This window comes from Fonticula alba (genome assembly GCF_000388065.1).
Source record: "Fonticula alba strain ATCC 38817 unplaced genomic scaffold supercont2.16, whole genome shotgun sequence".
NCBI classification, from domain to species: Eukaryota; order Rotosphaerida; family Fonticulaceae; genus Fonticula; species Fonticula alba.
Genome location: NW_009242986.1, coordinates 45,528 through 59,756, shown reverse-complemented (window position 1 = coordinate 59,756; position 14,229 = coordinate 45,528). Strand labels below are relative to the sequence as shown.

Below are 14,229 nucleotides of genomic sequence, written 5' to 3'. Positions count from 1 at the left end.
CTCTCTCTCCCTCTCCCTCTCTCCCTCCCTCTCTCTCTCTCTCCCTGCCTCTCTCCCGTCCCGTCCGGCTGCCTTTCGTGCGGTTGGGTGCAGGCAAAATCCTCATCACGCCGTTCCGCGCGCCGGGGCTCCTGTCCATTGTCTTCTCCTTCGTGCTGGTGGCCATCGCCATCTTCCTGTTCGATGAGTACCGCCCGACGCAGGTCCTCCTGGTGGCCGGGCAGGCGCTGAGCTTGCAATCGGTGCCGAGCCGGCGCCCGACGCTGGTGGGCTCCGGCGAGGAGGCGGCCGACCCTTCGGAGGGGAATCTGGCACAGCCGCTGCTGGCCGATGGCGATGAGCCCTACAGCGCGGCCGAGGCCACGGCTCCGGTGAATCCTCCGGACGGCGTGGCCGCCGGTGAGGTGGCCGGCGCCTCGGCCTCGGACGCCAATGCGCCCCCGCGGCGGCCGTCCCTGTCGGAGGCCGAGCAGGAGGCGCTGGATTCTTTCCATCGTCAGCAAGAGCGGGTTCGTTGTCGTTTTTTTTCTTCTGTGTGCCTGCCACGGGCGGTGTCTGACGTGGAGCCCTTTTTCGGATTGCCCCTGCCTTCTGTTGCTTGTTTCTTCTCTTTCTCTTCTCTCTTTCCTTTCTCTTCTCTCTTTCCTTTCTCTTCTCCTCTCTTTCTCTTCTCTCTCTGCTCCTCTTGTCTCTGCTCCACTTGTCTCTGCTCCACTTGTCTCTGCTCCTCTTGTCTCTGCTCCTCTTGTCTCTGCTCCACTTGTCTCTGCTCCTCTTCCCTCGTCCCCCCACCTTCCCCACCCCCCCAGCGGCGCCTCCGCCGCGCCATCAAGCGCGAGAATGTCATGCAGCTGTTCAGCATGTTCAGGATGCGCGGCGTCGACCGCGGGGCCCTCCTCATCACGGCCACCCTCTCGGGCGTGGGGAATTTGGTGTGCTCGGCCCTCTTCACGGCCACGCCGCCCTTCCTGACGGAGCTCTACGACTGGGACCTGAATGCGGTGTCCTACTTCTACGCCGTGCTGGCCATCCTCTCCTCGCTGACGGTCTTCATCTTCCGGCTGGCCAATATCTTCCCCAACTACCGGATTGGCATGCTGCTGGGGCTGGTCATCATGGCAGGTGCGTCTTTGTCCCCCCCCCCCCCCCCCCTTCCTCTCCCTCTCCCCCCCTCCCCAGCCGCCAGGGCGGGAGCGAGGGGTGCCCCGGGCGCTGGTGTCGCGAGGGTGGGGCCGTGGGCGGCCGCGCGGGCCAGGGCAGGGGAAGGACAGTGGCCGCCGGCCGAATGATACTAATGATGTCGCGCTTGCCCGGGCGATGCAGTCGGCTCGATCGGAGCCAACAGCTTCTCCAAGGAGATCACCCCCATCTGGCGGTTCCTGGTGTTCGACCTGTTTTTCGCCATCGGCTACCCGCTGCTGCAGTCCTTCTCCATGATGATGTTCATCCAAATTTCCGGGCCCATGTACTACTCGCTGTTGATTCCGATCATCCTCGGGGCCACGCTCTTTGCCCGGGCCCTGGGGCACATGCTGTCGGTGGTCTTCTACGACCTGAATCCCCTGGGTGATGCGTTGTTGTATGCGTGCTTCTTTGCGTCCATCTTCGCCATTGCCCTGCTGCTGGTGTTCTGGCCGCGGCTGGTGCCGCACCGCCGGCCGCCGGACTTCGATCCCTACCAGGAGGCCGTGGATTTGAGCTCCGAGGCGGAGCGCCTTGACGCCCGGTCGACCGGCCGCGCCGCGGGCTCCCGGCACGATGGCGGCACCGGCGGCAGCTCCAGCGGGGCCGGCTCCGGCGGCGGCGGTGCCCGTGTTGCCGACGCCTCGGACGCCGACAGCCGGCGCATGTCCACCATGTCGCTGGATTCGGACGTCGGCCGGGCATGGGCCCGGCACTCGACCACGACCTTCGGGTCGATGGCCGACCCGGGGTCCGGCTCGTTCACGGCCGCCGGGCTGGGCAATCCCCGGGCCGGGGGCCGGGCCCGGGGCGTGTCCTTCCTGCTGCAGCACGACTATTCGACTCTCGATGAGTTTGGCGATGTCGGGGACGACTTCACCACCAACCCGTACACCCTGCGACCGGAGCAGCAGCCGCAGCCGCAGCCGCAGCCGCTGCCGCAGCCGCAGCAACAAGAGGCGACAGTGGCAGTGGCCACGGCGGCAGGGGACATTCCCGGCGGCGGGGCGAGCCGGCCGGTGCCGGCCGCGCGGTCGGCCTCGGATGCGTCGGCGGCCACGCTCTTCGGCACGTCCCTGGCGCCTGGTGCCCCGGCGGCCGGGCCGCGGGGCTCGAAGCCGGCGGCGGAGCTGTCGCGCCGGAGCGCCGACCTCCTGGCCGAGGCGGCCAGCGACCAGCACATGGCCCTCTCCTCGTGGATGATCGACTACATGAGCGACAACGAGTGGAGCGACGATCCGGATGGCGGCCGGGTGCCACCGGGCGCCGGGCCGGGCGACCTGCTCCAGGACGCCTACTTCCCGGGGGGGCTCTGACGCCAGGAGGGCTGAGGCGCGCGAAGCCGGCCGGGGCGGGCGGGGGCAGGCCAGGCAGCGGGCGGAACTGCGCATGCTCCGCGCGCGCGCGCGCAGGCCGGACCCGGCTGCCGCCCGCCGCCCGCCCCCCCCCCCGGCCCCCCGGCCCCGGGGCGGGCCGGCTCCGTCCCTCCCGCCGCCCCCCCCCCTCCCGCGTCTGCCGTCGCCGTTGCCGCCGGTCCTCCGGCTGCGCCCCGCGCCCCCGAGGCACGGCCCCGCCCCGCCCTCCGCGGTCTCCGCCCTTTCCCGGGGCTCGCCTGTTGCGGGTCGCCCCCGCCCCCCCCCGCCCCCCGCCCCCCCTTTCACCTTCACCTTCTCTGTACATTATATCTCGATAAACTGCTTTCCATCCAAGTGCCAACGCACGCGTCCTGCGGCGGGGGGACAAGAGCCGCTCCGGTGCCGGGGGAGGGGGCTCGGCCGGGCCCCGGGGGCTAGCCGCGCCTTCTCTAGAGTCGATCCGCGCCTCTCGCCGCATTTGCTCCTTCCTTTTTCCCCTTTTCCCCCCTCCTCTCCCTCCCTCCCTCCCCTCCCCCCCCCCCCTTTGTTGTCTCTTATCGCCCGCTGTAGCCATGGCCCCCCCGCGGTCTGTCCAGACGAGGGCGAAGGCCCGGTCCGGTGCCGGGTCGGCATCCGGCACCCGGCGCCGGGCGCGTGATGCGGCGCCGGCCGATGGCGGCGCCAGCGAGGAGGGCGAGCGCACGCGCAAGCGCGCCTCGCCGCCCGTGTCGCCGGGGCCCGGGCCGCAGGCGGTCCCCGGGACGCGCCTGGGCGCCGGGCCGGGCCCGCTGCGGGCGCCGCTGGCGCCGGCCGACCCGGCCAGCCGCGCCGCCGTGCTGGGCTACTTCGCCCGGGCGGCGGAGCTGCTGGCCGAGCCGGGGGCCTCGGCCTCCGGGGATGACCCGCGGCTGGAGGCCGACTTCGACTTCGGGCAGATTGACGCCGGGACGCCGGCGGCGCGCTTCCAGCTGGCCATCGCGGCCGGGGTCGAGCGCACCGACCTGCTTGGGCGCTTGCTGAGCCTGCCGTGCGGAGCGCCGCGGGACCCGGGCACGGCCGGGCTCTTTTGGCCGGGTGCCGGCGGCGGCTCAGCATTGGCGGCGGCGGCGGCGGCGGCGGCGGCGGCGGCCGCTGCCCCGGGCCCGGACGCCGACTTCCGGGCCGACTACCTCCGGCGCTTGGGGCTGGCCCGGGTCCTTGGCGCCGGGCTGGCAGCCAGCACGAGCGGGGCCTCGGGCGTCGGGGCCGCCGGGCCGGCTCTGGTCCTGTTGCTGAGCGACCAGATGGCGGTGGCCGGCGCGCCGGGCCTGGCCGGCTGGATGGCGGACCTGCTGGAGGCCGTGGTGACGGGGTGGGGCTGGCGCGCGCGGGCCGAGCAGCTGGCCCAGGCGGCCCGCGACCGGGGCTTCGCCGGGGCCGCGAAGTATGCCGCCGGTGCGGACCCCGGGGCGGTGCTGCCGTCGGGCTGCCCGGCCGAGCCTGCGGCCGGTGGCAAGGGCGCCGCGGCCGCCCCGGCGGCGGCCCTGCTGGCCGAGGCGCTGGCCGACCCGCTGTTCCTGCGCGAGGACGGCACCCCGCCGGTGGCCTCGTCGCGGGGGTTGCCGCAGCAGCACCGGCCGTCGCCGCCGCCGCTGGCCGGGCTGCTGCTGCCTGGTGGCGGTGCGCCGGCCGAGGCCATGGCCGGGCGGTTTTGGCACCGCCTGGCCGGCCAGGGCCGGGCCGCGGCCCGGGTGGCGGCCATTGTGCGCCCACTGGCGGTCGGGTCCTTCGACGCGCTGCTGCTGGAGTGCGCTCTCGGCGAGCTGCTGGCCACGCAGGCCGCTTTGCAATATCCTTCCTGTGCCGGTTGCCTGTGTCATGCCGGCGGATGCCGCCCTACATTGGCGCTTCGCCGGCATGCGCGCTTTCGCCCGCTTCTTTTTTTCCCGTCCCTTTTCCTGCCCCGCCCCCTGTCCCCTTCGGCCCTGCTTTCTCTCTCTCTCTCTCTCTCTCTCCCCTCCTTCCCCGCCCGAATGGCCATGTGAACGGTGTCTCCTTAACTTCCGCCTTCCCCCCCCCCCCTGCCGATGTCCCCTGCTGGTTCCTCCCTGCGCCGCCTGTACGTCGCTGCAGCCGCACCTGCGGGGCAATGCCCTCTTCTATGCCGGGCTCGGGGCGAGCCTGGCGCGGAGCTTCCGCCTGGCCACATACGCCGTGGCGCGGCGTCTGCTGCTGCTGGCGGCCGACGATTCGGCCGCCGAGCCCGGCGACTCGACCGACGACCTGTTGCGCACGGCCTCCCGGAGCTCGGTGGCGCTGGATGCGTTGGCGGCGCGCGGGGCGGCCGGCCAGCGCCGGCGGGACCTGGCCCAGGGCCTCCTGCGCCAGTGTGCCACCCTGCTGCACAGCGTCACCCAGCAGATGATCATGGGCGGCGGCGGCGGGGCCCGGCGCTGGGCCGCGGCCACGCTGGCCAACGAATACTCGCGCGTGCTGTTCCTGGTGCGCGGGGCCCCCCGCCATTTTTTTTCCCCCCCACCCTTTTTTTTTTTTTTTTTTTTTTCTGGCCTCCCTCGCTGGGCCCGTGTCCGGCGTCCCTCTTTTGTGGTTGTGGTTCTGACTCCCGTGCCTGGGGTGGTGGTGTTGGTGGGCGGCGGCCCGGCGACTCCGCCGGGGGGAATGTGGGCAGTTGTTGCGCCATCGCGAAATGGAGGCCATCTATCGCGCGGTGCAGGCGGCCATCTACCCGCCGGCGTCGCTGGCCTCGCGGTTTTACTCCTTCCACGGGGACCTCGGGTCGCCGAACATCGTGAGCATCTTCCTGCGTGCCCTGCGGTCGATCGAGGCGTCGCGCATTGAGGCGGCCTTCGAGGACTTCTCGCTGCTGTGGCGCTCGCCACGCGTCAACGCCAGCGCCACCAATCGCCGGTACGTCAGCTCGGGCCTTCCCTTGTGTCCCTTCCTCTGCCGGCTTGCCGGGCCAGCCAACTGACGGACGGCGCTTACTCGACCGGGGTTTCCGGCGCGCCCGGGCGCGCCTCGCTGCCTCCCTCGCGGCCTGGCCACTTGCCTGGCGCTGTTGCTGCTGTTGCTGCTGTTGCTGCCGGTGCCGGTGGGTGGTCTTCACCGCGCCCTCCAGTCTAATCCTCATGTACCTGGTGCCCTGCTCGCTGATCCTCAACCGGCCGGTGGGCCTGGCCGGGCTGCGGGTGTACCTGGGCGGCCCTTCGGCGGGCTCGCGCTGGGGCCGGCCATATGCCGTGGAGCAGGCGCTGTATGGGCCGGCCACGACGGCCTGGCTGGCTGGGAGTTACCAGCGCCCGGGGGCCGGCAAGGGCCCGGTGGTGCTGGGGCACCTGCCGGCGCCGTGCTACGCCCTGCTGTATGCGGTGGTGGCCGGGCATCTGGGGCTCTTCGATGCGGTGCTCGGGTCCTGCAGCAGCTGGCTGGCCCGGTGGCGGCTGCTCTTGCTGTGGGAGCGCGCGCGCATCTGCACCTGGGCCAGCCTCGTCCGGCGCAGGTATGGCCCTCCATGCTCCTGTTCTGTGTCTTTGGCCCTGTTGCTCCTGGACGTGTGTGTCTAACGCACCGGTGTCGGTTTGCTTGTTGGGTGTCTGCTCTCTATCTTTTTCTTTTTTGTGTGTTTTTGTGTCTTTTATTGTCTTTGTTTGTGTCTTTTATTGTCTTTGTTTGTGTCTCTTATTGTCTTTGTTTGTGTCTCTTATTGTCTTCTTTTGTGTGTTTTTGTGTGTGTTTTTTGTCTCTCTTCTGCCTCTCTTTCTGCCTCTCTTTCTGCCTCTCCTTTTGTCTCTCTTCCGTGTCTCTCTTTCCCCCTCCTCCTCTTCTCCCCCTCCTCCTCTTCTCCCCCTCCCCCTCCTCCCCCCTCCCCCCCGCCGGCTCCCCTCAACGCGGGCAGTGCGGCGGCGATCGGCTCGTCGCGCGTGCCGCTTACCACGCTGGCAGCCTGCCGCGAGGTGGTGCGCACGCTGCCGGCGGCCCTGCCATACACGTCGCACCGGGCCCCCGGGCCGGCGCCCTCGCTGGCCGAGCTGCTGACCCCCTTCGCCGATCCGTCGGGCCCCTCGCGCCGGCATCTGGACGCCATCGCGCGTCTCGACCCCCAGGCGAAGGGCGCCCGGCCGGCGGCCGAGGACAAGGGCGCGGAGGCCGATCTCGTCCACATCGAGACCATGCTCAGCTCGCTGATCGACCAGGTGCGCGCCCGGGCGATGCGGGCTTCGCCCCCCGCCCCGGAGGCGAGGGGACGGCCCCGCCGACCTCCCGCCCGGCTCCCACTTCTCGCTGCTTGCGCACCGTCTCCCGGCGACGCGGCTGACCCCGAGCGCTTTTTTCCTCGCCCCCCCCCCCCCCCACACACACACACACGCAGGGCTTCATGAAGGGCTACGTGTCGCACGAGCATGGGATGCTGGTTCTGAGCAACAGCCAACCCTTCCCCGTGGGCAGTTCGTAGGCCGTTATGCCCCGGCCCCCCGCGTGCCGGTGGCGCTCCCGTCCGCTGGAGCCATGTTTGTGCGCCAATCCGGTGGCACCCACGGAAACAATACACTCTCTCGCCCGCTGCTTCGCCGCCACACGGGGGGCGGGGGGGGGGGGGGGGCGGACCGGCAGAGAGCCCTCCCTGTCTCTTTTTTTGCTTGTCTCTTTTGCCCGCCGGCCGGCGCCGGCGGTGGTAACGGCGGCAGTCCGCGGCAGATCGCCGCGCGAGGGCGGGGCCGGCGCGGGGAGATGGCCGCGGGATCCCCCCAGGCGGGGGCGGACCTGGGCGATCGTCTCGTCGGGAGGTGGGGCCGGGACTCGAGGCCCCCCGCCTGGGCGGCGAGGCGGGGGGGGGGGACATTTTTCCGGTGCCGCTGGCCGACCAGTGGCCCCGGGCCGGTGGCACTCTTCCCCCTCTTCCTCCGCCACTTCGTTGCCACACACGCACACGCACACACACACACGAGCGCGCGCGCAGACCTTCCTCCTCTCCTTCGCCTTTTCCGTTTCCCCCTTCCCCCTCGCACAAGCGCCGGCATGGATGCCCTGCGCCAGCCGCACCACTGGGCCCCGGCGTCGCTGCCGGCCGGGGTGGTGTCCTACTCGTCGGGGTCGGCGCCCCGGGGGGCCGGGCTGGCCCGGACGCCGGTCGGCCGCGGGGCGCACCTACGCTCGCGACTGACCCTCGGCACGCGGTACCCCTCGCCGGGGCTGGCCCCGGCCACGGTGTCGCCGTTCTTCCGGCCGGGGCCGGCCGGCGCGCCCGGGCTCGGGCCGAGCCCGGGCCCCCGGTCCTTCAGCCCGCTCGCCAGCCAGATCCTGCCCTGGGATGAGGCTGCCCCCTCGGCGGGGGCGGCCACCGGCGGCGGCCACGACGACGACGGCCACGACGTCGATGGTTATGATGATGATGATGATGATGATGATGTACTTGCGCTGCACGTTGCCACCGCCCCCGGGGGTGTCTCACTCCCTATCCCCCGCCCTGACCCATGGGCGCATGGACGCATGCTGACCGTTTGTGCTCTTCGCTTGGGTGTTAGTTTTCGCGCGGCTCCGGGAACAGCCTGGAGCCGATGGCCCTGACCGGGCTGCAGCATGCCCTCTTCCCGCCGGACCTGGGGCCGCTCTTCGTGCACCAGCCGCAGGAGGCGGCCTTCGCCGGGGGGGACCCGCTGAAGCAGCAGCAGCAGCAGCAGCGGCAGTGGCGGGCGCCGGCCGGGCTGTCGGCCGACTGGCCGCGGCCGGTGGCCGCGTCGCACCCCGGGTCCGGGCGGCTGGCCACCGCGTCGCCGGGCCCCGGCGGGCTGATCACCCTGACGGCCCCCTGCTGGGAGGGGTCCGGACAGGGCCGGCGGTCGGTGGTGCTGGGCCGGCCGCTGTGCGCGTCGGTGCCGCTGGCGCGGTCGGTCTGCCCGGTGGTGAGCCTGGCCTTCTCCGGGTGCGGGGCCTTCCTGGCCGCGGGGCTGGCCTCGGGGCTGGTGGCCGTGTATGACCTGGGCGACTGGCCGGGGAGCCCGTGGCCGGGGCTGGCCCCGGCCGAGGAGCATGGCCGGCGGCCGGCGGCCGGGCCCCGGTCGCTGGCGGATGTGGCCCGGCAGCCGGGCCTCCGGCAGCCGGTGGCCTACGCCCAGTGCGAGGACCCCGGGGCCGAGATCACGGCCCTGGCATTGGCCCGGCTGCCGGCGTGTCTGTCCGGGCCGGGGCGGCTGCTGCCCCGGTGCGAGGGGTGCCGCCAACGGCATGCCGGGGGGCCGGCGGCCCGGCAGCCGGGCCCGGGGGCCTGGCCGGTGTGGCCGGACTCGCCGCTGGTCCGGCCGCTGGCGGGCGGGCTGTCGCCGGGGGACCCGCCGGGCGCCGGGCCGGGGGAGCCATGCCGTCGTGTGGCGCTGGCCGTGTGCCGGGGCTCGGCCGGGGCGGTGTCGGTGTTTCTGGTGACGCCGGGCGGGCCGGCGGTCCGGCGGCCGGTGGCCACCGGCCAAGCCGCCGCCCCGGTGGTGTGGGCCGGGTTCTGCCCGAGCCCGGACGCGGCGGCCGGCTTGGCGGATGACCTGCCGCTGAGCCTGCCGGCTCGGCAGTCGGCCGACCTGCCGGGGCTGTGGCCGGCGTCCGGGGCCGGGTCCCATGCCGGCGGGGGCTTTTCCCAGCTGGCCGAGGAGCTGTACTCGTTCATCGGGCCGCTGGCCACGGTGGCCGGGTGCCCGGGCTCGGTGGCCGGCGACCCGGTGCACTTTTGGAATGCGGCCGAATGCCTGCGCAGTGATCTGCCCCAGGGGCCCGGGGTGCCGGATGCCGGGGCCTCGGGCCGGGGCCTGCCGGTGGTGGGGGCCTCGCTCGGGGCCGAGGCGGCCGGGCCGGCGGCCGGCGAGGCTCTGACCGCGGCGGTGGTGGTCAATGGCGGCCGGCGGCTGCTGTGTCTGACGGCCGGCGGGCAGGTTCTGTCGGTGGCGGTCCCCCGGCGGTGGGCGCACTTTGACCGGCTGCGCTTTGGCCGCGGCCCGGGGCCGAGCTGCGTGGGGTTCCATCTGCCGTGGCCCGGGGGGGCGGAGGAGCCGGCCGAGCGCCGGGCCGCCTCGGGCGCCGGCCTGCTGGCCGGGCTTTGCCTGCATGTGGCGGCCAGCGGGTCGGTGGTGGCCGTGGCCCGGGGGTGCACGGTCCTGCTGGCGGACCTGCCGCTGCTGGCCAACTGGCGGCAGCTTGACCTGGCGCCGTTGGTCCCGGGGGCGGCCCCGGGCGAGGCCCCGGCCGGGGCCGGCCCCGGGCCCGGGGCCCTGCTGCCGAGGCTCCTGTCCGGGCTGGCCGAGGCCGCGGTGCGGCTGCCCCGCCGGGCGGCGGCGGCGGCGGCCCCGGCGGCGGCGTCGACCTCGGCGGCGGCGGCGGCGGCCTCGGCGGTGGTCACCTTCCTGGAGGTGACCGATGCCGGGGGCCTGTCGGCCATGCTGACCGGGCGCCTGGTGGTGGAGGGGGTCCGGCTGGCGGGGCCATCGGTGGCGACGGCCGCCGGGCCGGCGGGGCAGCATCTGGTCGCGCGCGCGGCCGACCGGGCCGATGCCCACTTCCTGCACTTGGCGGATGTCCACACGCCGGAGGGCGCCCGGCTGGCGGTGTCGACGCCGGTGGAGGCCGGCTTCTTCCCGGTGGATGTGGTGCAGGAGCCGCGGGTGTTGGCCGCGGTGCCGGGCCCATGCCCTGCCGGCGGGTGGCCGCTGCTGGCCGGGGCGGATGGGGCGGTCCGGCAGCTTGCCCTGCCGGACCCCGGGGCCGGGTGGCCCTGGGCCGCTGGCTGGTCGGCGGTGGTGGCCGGGCCGGAGGCCGCGGGCGCGGGCGGCCCCGGGCGCCTGGCCCCGGGCCAGCCGGTCCATGTGTCGCTGGCGGCCGGGCGCCTGGCGGCGGTCGAGTGGCCGGATGCGGCATCGGACCGGCCGCCGGACGGCGTGACGCCCCTGTGGCGTGCATGGGACCGGTCGGTGGCCGAGATGACGGCCGGTGTGCGGCCGGCGTCGCCCCTGCTCGGGCGGCTGGCCGGGGCGGCGGTCGACGCCGCGCGGGCCCTTGCCGCCCGGCAGCCGGGAGCCGATGGCGCGGCCGGGCGCCCGGGCCCCGGGGCCGCCTTCGGGGTGACCTGCCTGGCACAGGCGGCCGTCCCGGTGGCGGCCCTGTCGGAGGTGGTCCCCCCCGGCGCGGCCGGGCCCTGGTCCATGGCGGCCCTGGCGGAGTCCCTGCGTGAGTTGCTGGTGGGGCCGCGCTCGGCCGGGGCCGAGGATGTCGATGACGCGGGCGCGGTGCCGCTGGTGCTGGCCGGCCTGCGCTCGGGCGGTCTGGTGTGCGTCATTCCCCCCCCCCCTCCCTTCCTGGGGGGCGGCGGTGTTCTTTCTGCTTTTTTTCCCCCCCTTTTCCTTCGCCCGGGTGTCGGCTGTTTGTGCGAGCGCACGCTGGCATGCGCTAACCGCGCCCGTGCTTGGCAGGCTGTTCTCCGGCGATGAGCAGGCCGTTCTCTTCGAGCAGGAGGACGCCCATCCGCGGCCGGTGGCCGCATGCGAAATCCATGTGAATGGTGCGTCCTCCCCGGGGCCTGCGTGGCGGGGAGGGTCATGTGTGGCCCTCTTTCTGCTCCTTTCCTCCTTTTCCCCTGCCTGCCTGCGGCGATCCGCCTTTGCTCCCTGCCCCGGATGGGGGCTGTCTGGCAGTTTGCCATGGCTGTGCTTGCTCGAGTGGCTGTCTGTCTGCCATGGCTGTGCTTGCTCGAGTGGCTGGCTAGCTGTCTGTCTACTTGCCTGCTTGCCTACTTGCCTCCCTAACCCCCTACCTGCCCAACCGACCGGTCGCATTTGACCAGACTCGCGGCTGATCGTGGCCTCGGTGGACATCGACGGCCGGCTGAGAGTGCAGGAACTCCGGCTGGCGCGCGGCGCCGGGGCCGAGTCGCTGGTGGCGGTCCCCCTGTCGGAGGCGCACGCCTGGAGCCCCTTCCGGTCGGGGGGCGGGCTGCTCGGCGAGTCGGCCGAGATCCCGTCCGTACTGGCGGAGCTGGCGACCGAACTCCAAGCGCCCGGGCTCGGGGCCGATGATGGCGATGCCGAGGAGGACGGTGGCCATGGGGCTGGCCGGGCCGCGGGCGGCGGCCCCGGCGCCGGGGAGTGCCCCGGGTCGCCGAGGTCCGGTGGCGGCGGGCCCCCGGCGGCCGGCCCGCCCTCGCAGCTGGGCTTCGCCCAGGAGGGGCACCTGCTGCTGCTGCTGCTGCTGGTGCAGGGGCATGTGCTGGTGCTGGCCACGAGTCCCGGCGGGCCGGGGGTGCGGTTTGTCGGGCGCCTGGTGACCGGGCGCCCGGTGCGGCGGTTTGCCCTGGCCGGGGCGTGGTGCCACACGGTGTCGGTGTGTGGCCTGGTCCGGACGTTCGACCTGGCGGGCCTCGGCCGGGTGCTGGGGGAGGTGGACCGGCGCCGGGTCCGGCCGGACCCGGGCCCGGGGGCCGCCCTGCCCGGGGGCCAGGATGCCGCCCTGACGCGCGGCCTGCTCCGGGCATTGGCGGCCGTGCGGCAAATGCGGCTGGGCTCGGACCGCGATGGGGGGGCCCCCCCGGGCGGCGGGCCGTCGGCCGGGCGGCCGAGCCTGGCGGTGGCGGACTTCCGCGTGTACGGCACCGTGGCCCTGGTGGCCCTGGTGAGCCCGTGCGTGGAGGACCAGTACTACCTGGAGGCGCGGTGCGTGTGCCTGGCCACCGGGCGGACGCTCTTTTCGTCGCTGCCCCGGGGCCCGGGGGCGGTGCGGCTGCCGCTGTTTGCGCGGCGCGACGCGCCGGTGGCCATTTCCTATGTGGCCGGCAGTCGGAGCGTGGTCCTGGCCACCGGGTGTGCGGTGGTGTCCTTCCGGCTGGCCGGCGGCCCGGGGGCGGTGGCTCGCCTGGAGGCCGGGGCCCGGGCGTCCCCGAGCGCCGGCGACTGGCTGGCGTGCGGGGACGATCGCGCCGCGGCCCTGGCCTCCCCCTGGAATACGGACTTCGTGCGGGGGCGTGTTCGTCGTGGGCGTCTGCCGCGCGTGGGCGCCGGCCCGGCGGAGGGCTTGTCGCCGCTGCCGGCGGCACCAGAGGGTATGGCCTCCCGATTGCCCGGCTCCGTGCCTTGCCTGCTCTCCTTTCTTTCCCTTCCGGCTACTGACGATGCTTGCCTTTGCCTGTGGTCACGGCGCTGCCTTGTGTGTGTGTGTGTGTGTGTGTGTGTGTGTATTTGTGCGTTTGTCGTGTTTGTCGTGTTTGTGCGATTGTGTGTTTGTGCTTTTGTCATGTTTGTTGTGTTTGTGCGTTTGTCATCTTTGTCGTGTTTGTCGCCTTTCTCGTGTTTGTCGCCTTTCTCGTGTTTGTCGCCTTTCTCGTGTTTGTCGCCTTCCTCGTGCTTGTCGTGTGTATCGTGCATTCCATGTCTGCCACGCGATATGTGCGCCCCGGGCGCGCGCGTAGCTCCCTCGGCATCGACGCACGCCTCCGTGCAAGAGCGGCTCCGCGGCGGCCGGCCGCAATGGGCCAGCGACCTGGCGTCCCCGGCCGCGGGTCTGGCGGCCGGCAGCAGGGTCGACAGCTCGGCCTTCCTGTCGCCATACAGCCGGCTGTCGCAGCGGCGCGCGTCGGCCGCCTCCCAGGGGCCGGAGCCGGGAGCGGCCCCGGCCTGGGGCCAGGCCCCGCGTGGGCCCCCTTCCTCCCCCCCGGCCCCGGTGTGGGGCGGGCGGGCCGCCGAGCTGGGCCCGCTGCCGGAGCCCCCGGCGCGTCCATCGCCCCATCAGCATCTGGGCTCGGTGGCAAGCCCCGCCTGGGGGCGGGCCGCGGGCCCACCGGCATCGCCGGCCGGAGCAGGGGCCGCCGTGGCCGAGCGGATGCCGCGGCCGGCGCCCCTGCCGGCGGAGGCCGCTCCCGCTCGGCATCCCGGGTCGGGCTGGGCCCCGGGCGCCGGGTCGCACTCGGCCTCGCCCGGGGTGGGGGAGTCCCCCCCGCGGATTGTCCTGCTGCCGGACTCGCCGGACAGCGCCGGGCGCAACCGGTCGCCCTTGACGGACAGCCTGCTGAGCCGGAGGCTGAGCCCCCGGCTGGGGGCGTCGCCGCCGCGGGTGGAGGGCTCGGACTTTGGCCGGGCCCTCGATCCGGGGCGCCTGGCCGGTGCGCCGGGCCCGGGGGAGCTGGCCCGGCCGGCGGACTGGACGCCATGCCCGGGGTCGGGGGGTCTGCTGGGCTCGCCGGGCCCGGCCGGGATTCTTGGGTCCCCCTCGCCGGCGGGCGGCCAGCAGCTGCTGGCGCCAGGCCCGGGCAGCCTGCCCGCGCCGGGGGACCTGCCGGCCCAGCGGGACTTGGTGCTGGCCCTGCTGGAGCTGAACCGGTCCATGACGACCCTGAACCAGGCGCTGGGCGCGAGCCCGGCCTTCCAGGGGGCCCTGGCGTCGGTGCACCAGCACCGGGAGGCCGAGCCGGCCGCCGGGCGTTATGGTGCGCTGCCGGCGGGGGGGCCGTCGTACGCGGCGCCGGCCAGCCCGGGCCGGGGGGCCGTGACGTTTGTCCGGCGCAAGGGCCCGGCCTTCGGGGGCCCGGCCACGCCGGAGCCCTCGCCCCTCCTGTAGGGGGGGGGGGCGGGCCGTTGCCCGGGTCTCTCCTCCGCTCCCTTCTGCGCGCCCCTGCGAGGGGAGGCATACACATGGCACCTGTCCGGAGAAAGTCATTGATGGTATTATTTTG

At 73.7% G+C, this 14,229-nt stretch overlaps 3 protein-coding genes across 4 annotated transcripts; all 3 read left to right on the top strand.

Moving 5' to 3' along the window:
- Positions 1–753: 753 nt before the first annotated feature.
- On the top strand, positions 754–2,498 carry H696_05964 (hypothetical protein; the record flags this gene model as incomplete). Its single annotated transcript, XM_009499732.1, has 2 exons — positions 754–1,122; positions 1,324–2,498. The coding sequence occupies exons 1-2, from the start codon at positions 846–848 to the stop codon at positions 2,496–2,498; spliced, it is 1,452 nt and encodes a 483-aa protein (XP_009498007.1). The 5' UTR covers positions 754–845.
- Positions 2,499–3,064: 566 nt separating this feature from the next.
- On the top strand, positions 3,065–7,098 carry H696_05963. Of its 2 annotated transcripts, XM_009499731.1 has the most exons (6): positions 3,065–4,365; positions 4,640–5,018; positions 5,206–5,444; positions 5,656–6,036; positions 6,433–6,730; positions 6,907–7,098. In XM_009499731.1, exons 1-6 carry the CDS (start codon positions 3,110–3,112, stop codon positions 6,988–6,990), a joined length of 2,637 nt encoding a protein of 878 aa, XP_009498006.1. In that variant the 5' UTR covers positions 3,065–3,109; the 3' UTR covers positions 6,991–7,098. The 2 variants fall into 2 exon arrangements, with proteins under 2 accessions (XP_009498006.1, XP_009498005.1); XM_009499730.1 differs by lacking the exons at positions 6,433–6,730; positions 6,907–7,098 and having other exon boundaries at positions 5,656–6,227.
- A 455-nt stretch (positions 7,099–7,553) lies between these two features.
- H696_05962 (hypothetical protein) lies at positions 7,554–14,207 on the top strand (the record flags this gene model as incomplete). The annotated part of the gene is made up of 5 exons (XM_009499729.1): positions 7,554–7,943; positions 8,060–10,839; positions 10,982–11,070; positions 11,353–12,603; positions 12,970–14,207. 5 exons carry the CDS (start codon positions 7,554–7,556, stop codon positions 14,112–14,114), a joined length of 5,655 nt encoding a protein of 1,884 aa, XP_009498004.1. The 3' UTR covers positions 14,115–14,207.
- Between the last annotated feature and the right edge of the window lie 22 nt (positions 14,208–14,229).

Excerpts from the sequence above, each read along its gene's own strand:
- H696_05963 (XM_009499731.1), top strand. The coding sequence starts at position 3,110 with ATGGCCCCCCCGCGGTCTGTCCAGACGAGGGCGAAGGCCCGGTCCGGT. Across the intron at positions 4,366-4,639 it reads GCCACGCAGGCCGCTTTGCA|GTCGCTGCAGCCGCACCTGC; the intron begins ATATCCTTCCTG and ends CGCCGCCTGTAC. Across the intron at positions 5,019-5,205 it reads ACTCGCGCGTGCTGTTCCTG|TTGTTGCGCCATCGCGAAAT; the intron begins GTGCGCGGGGCC and ends GAATGTGGGCAG.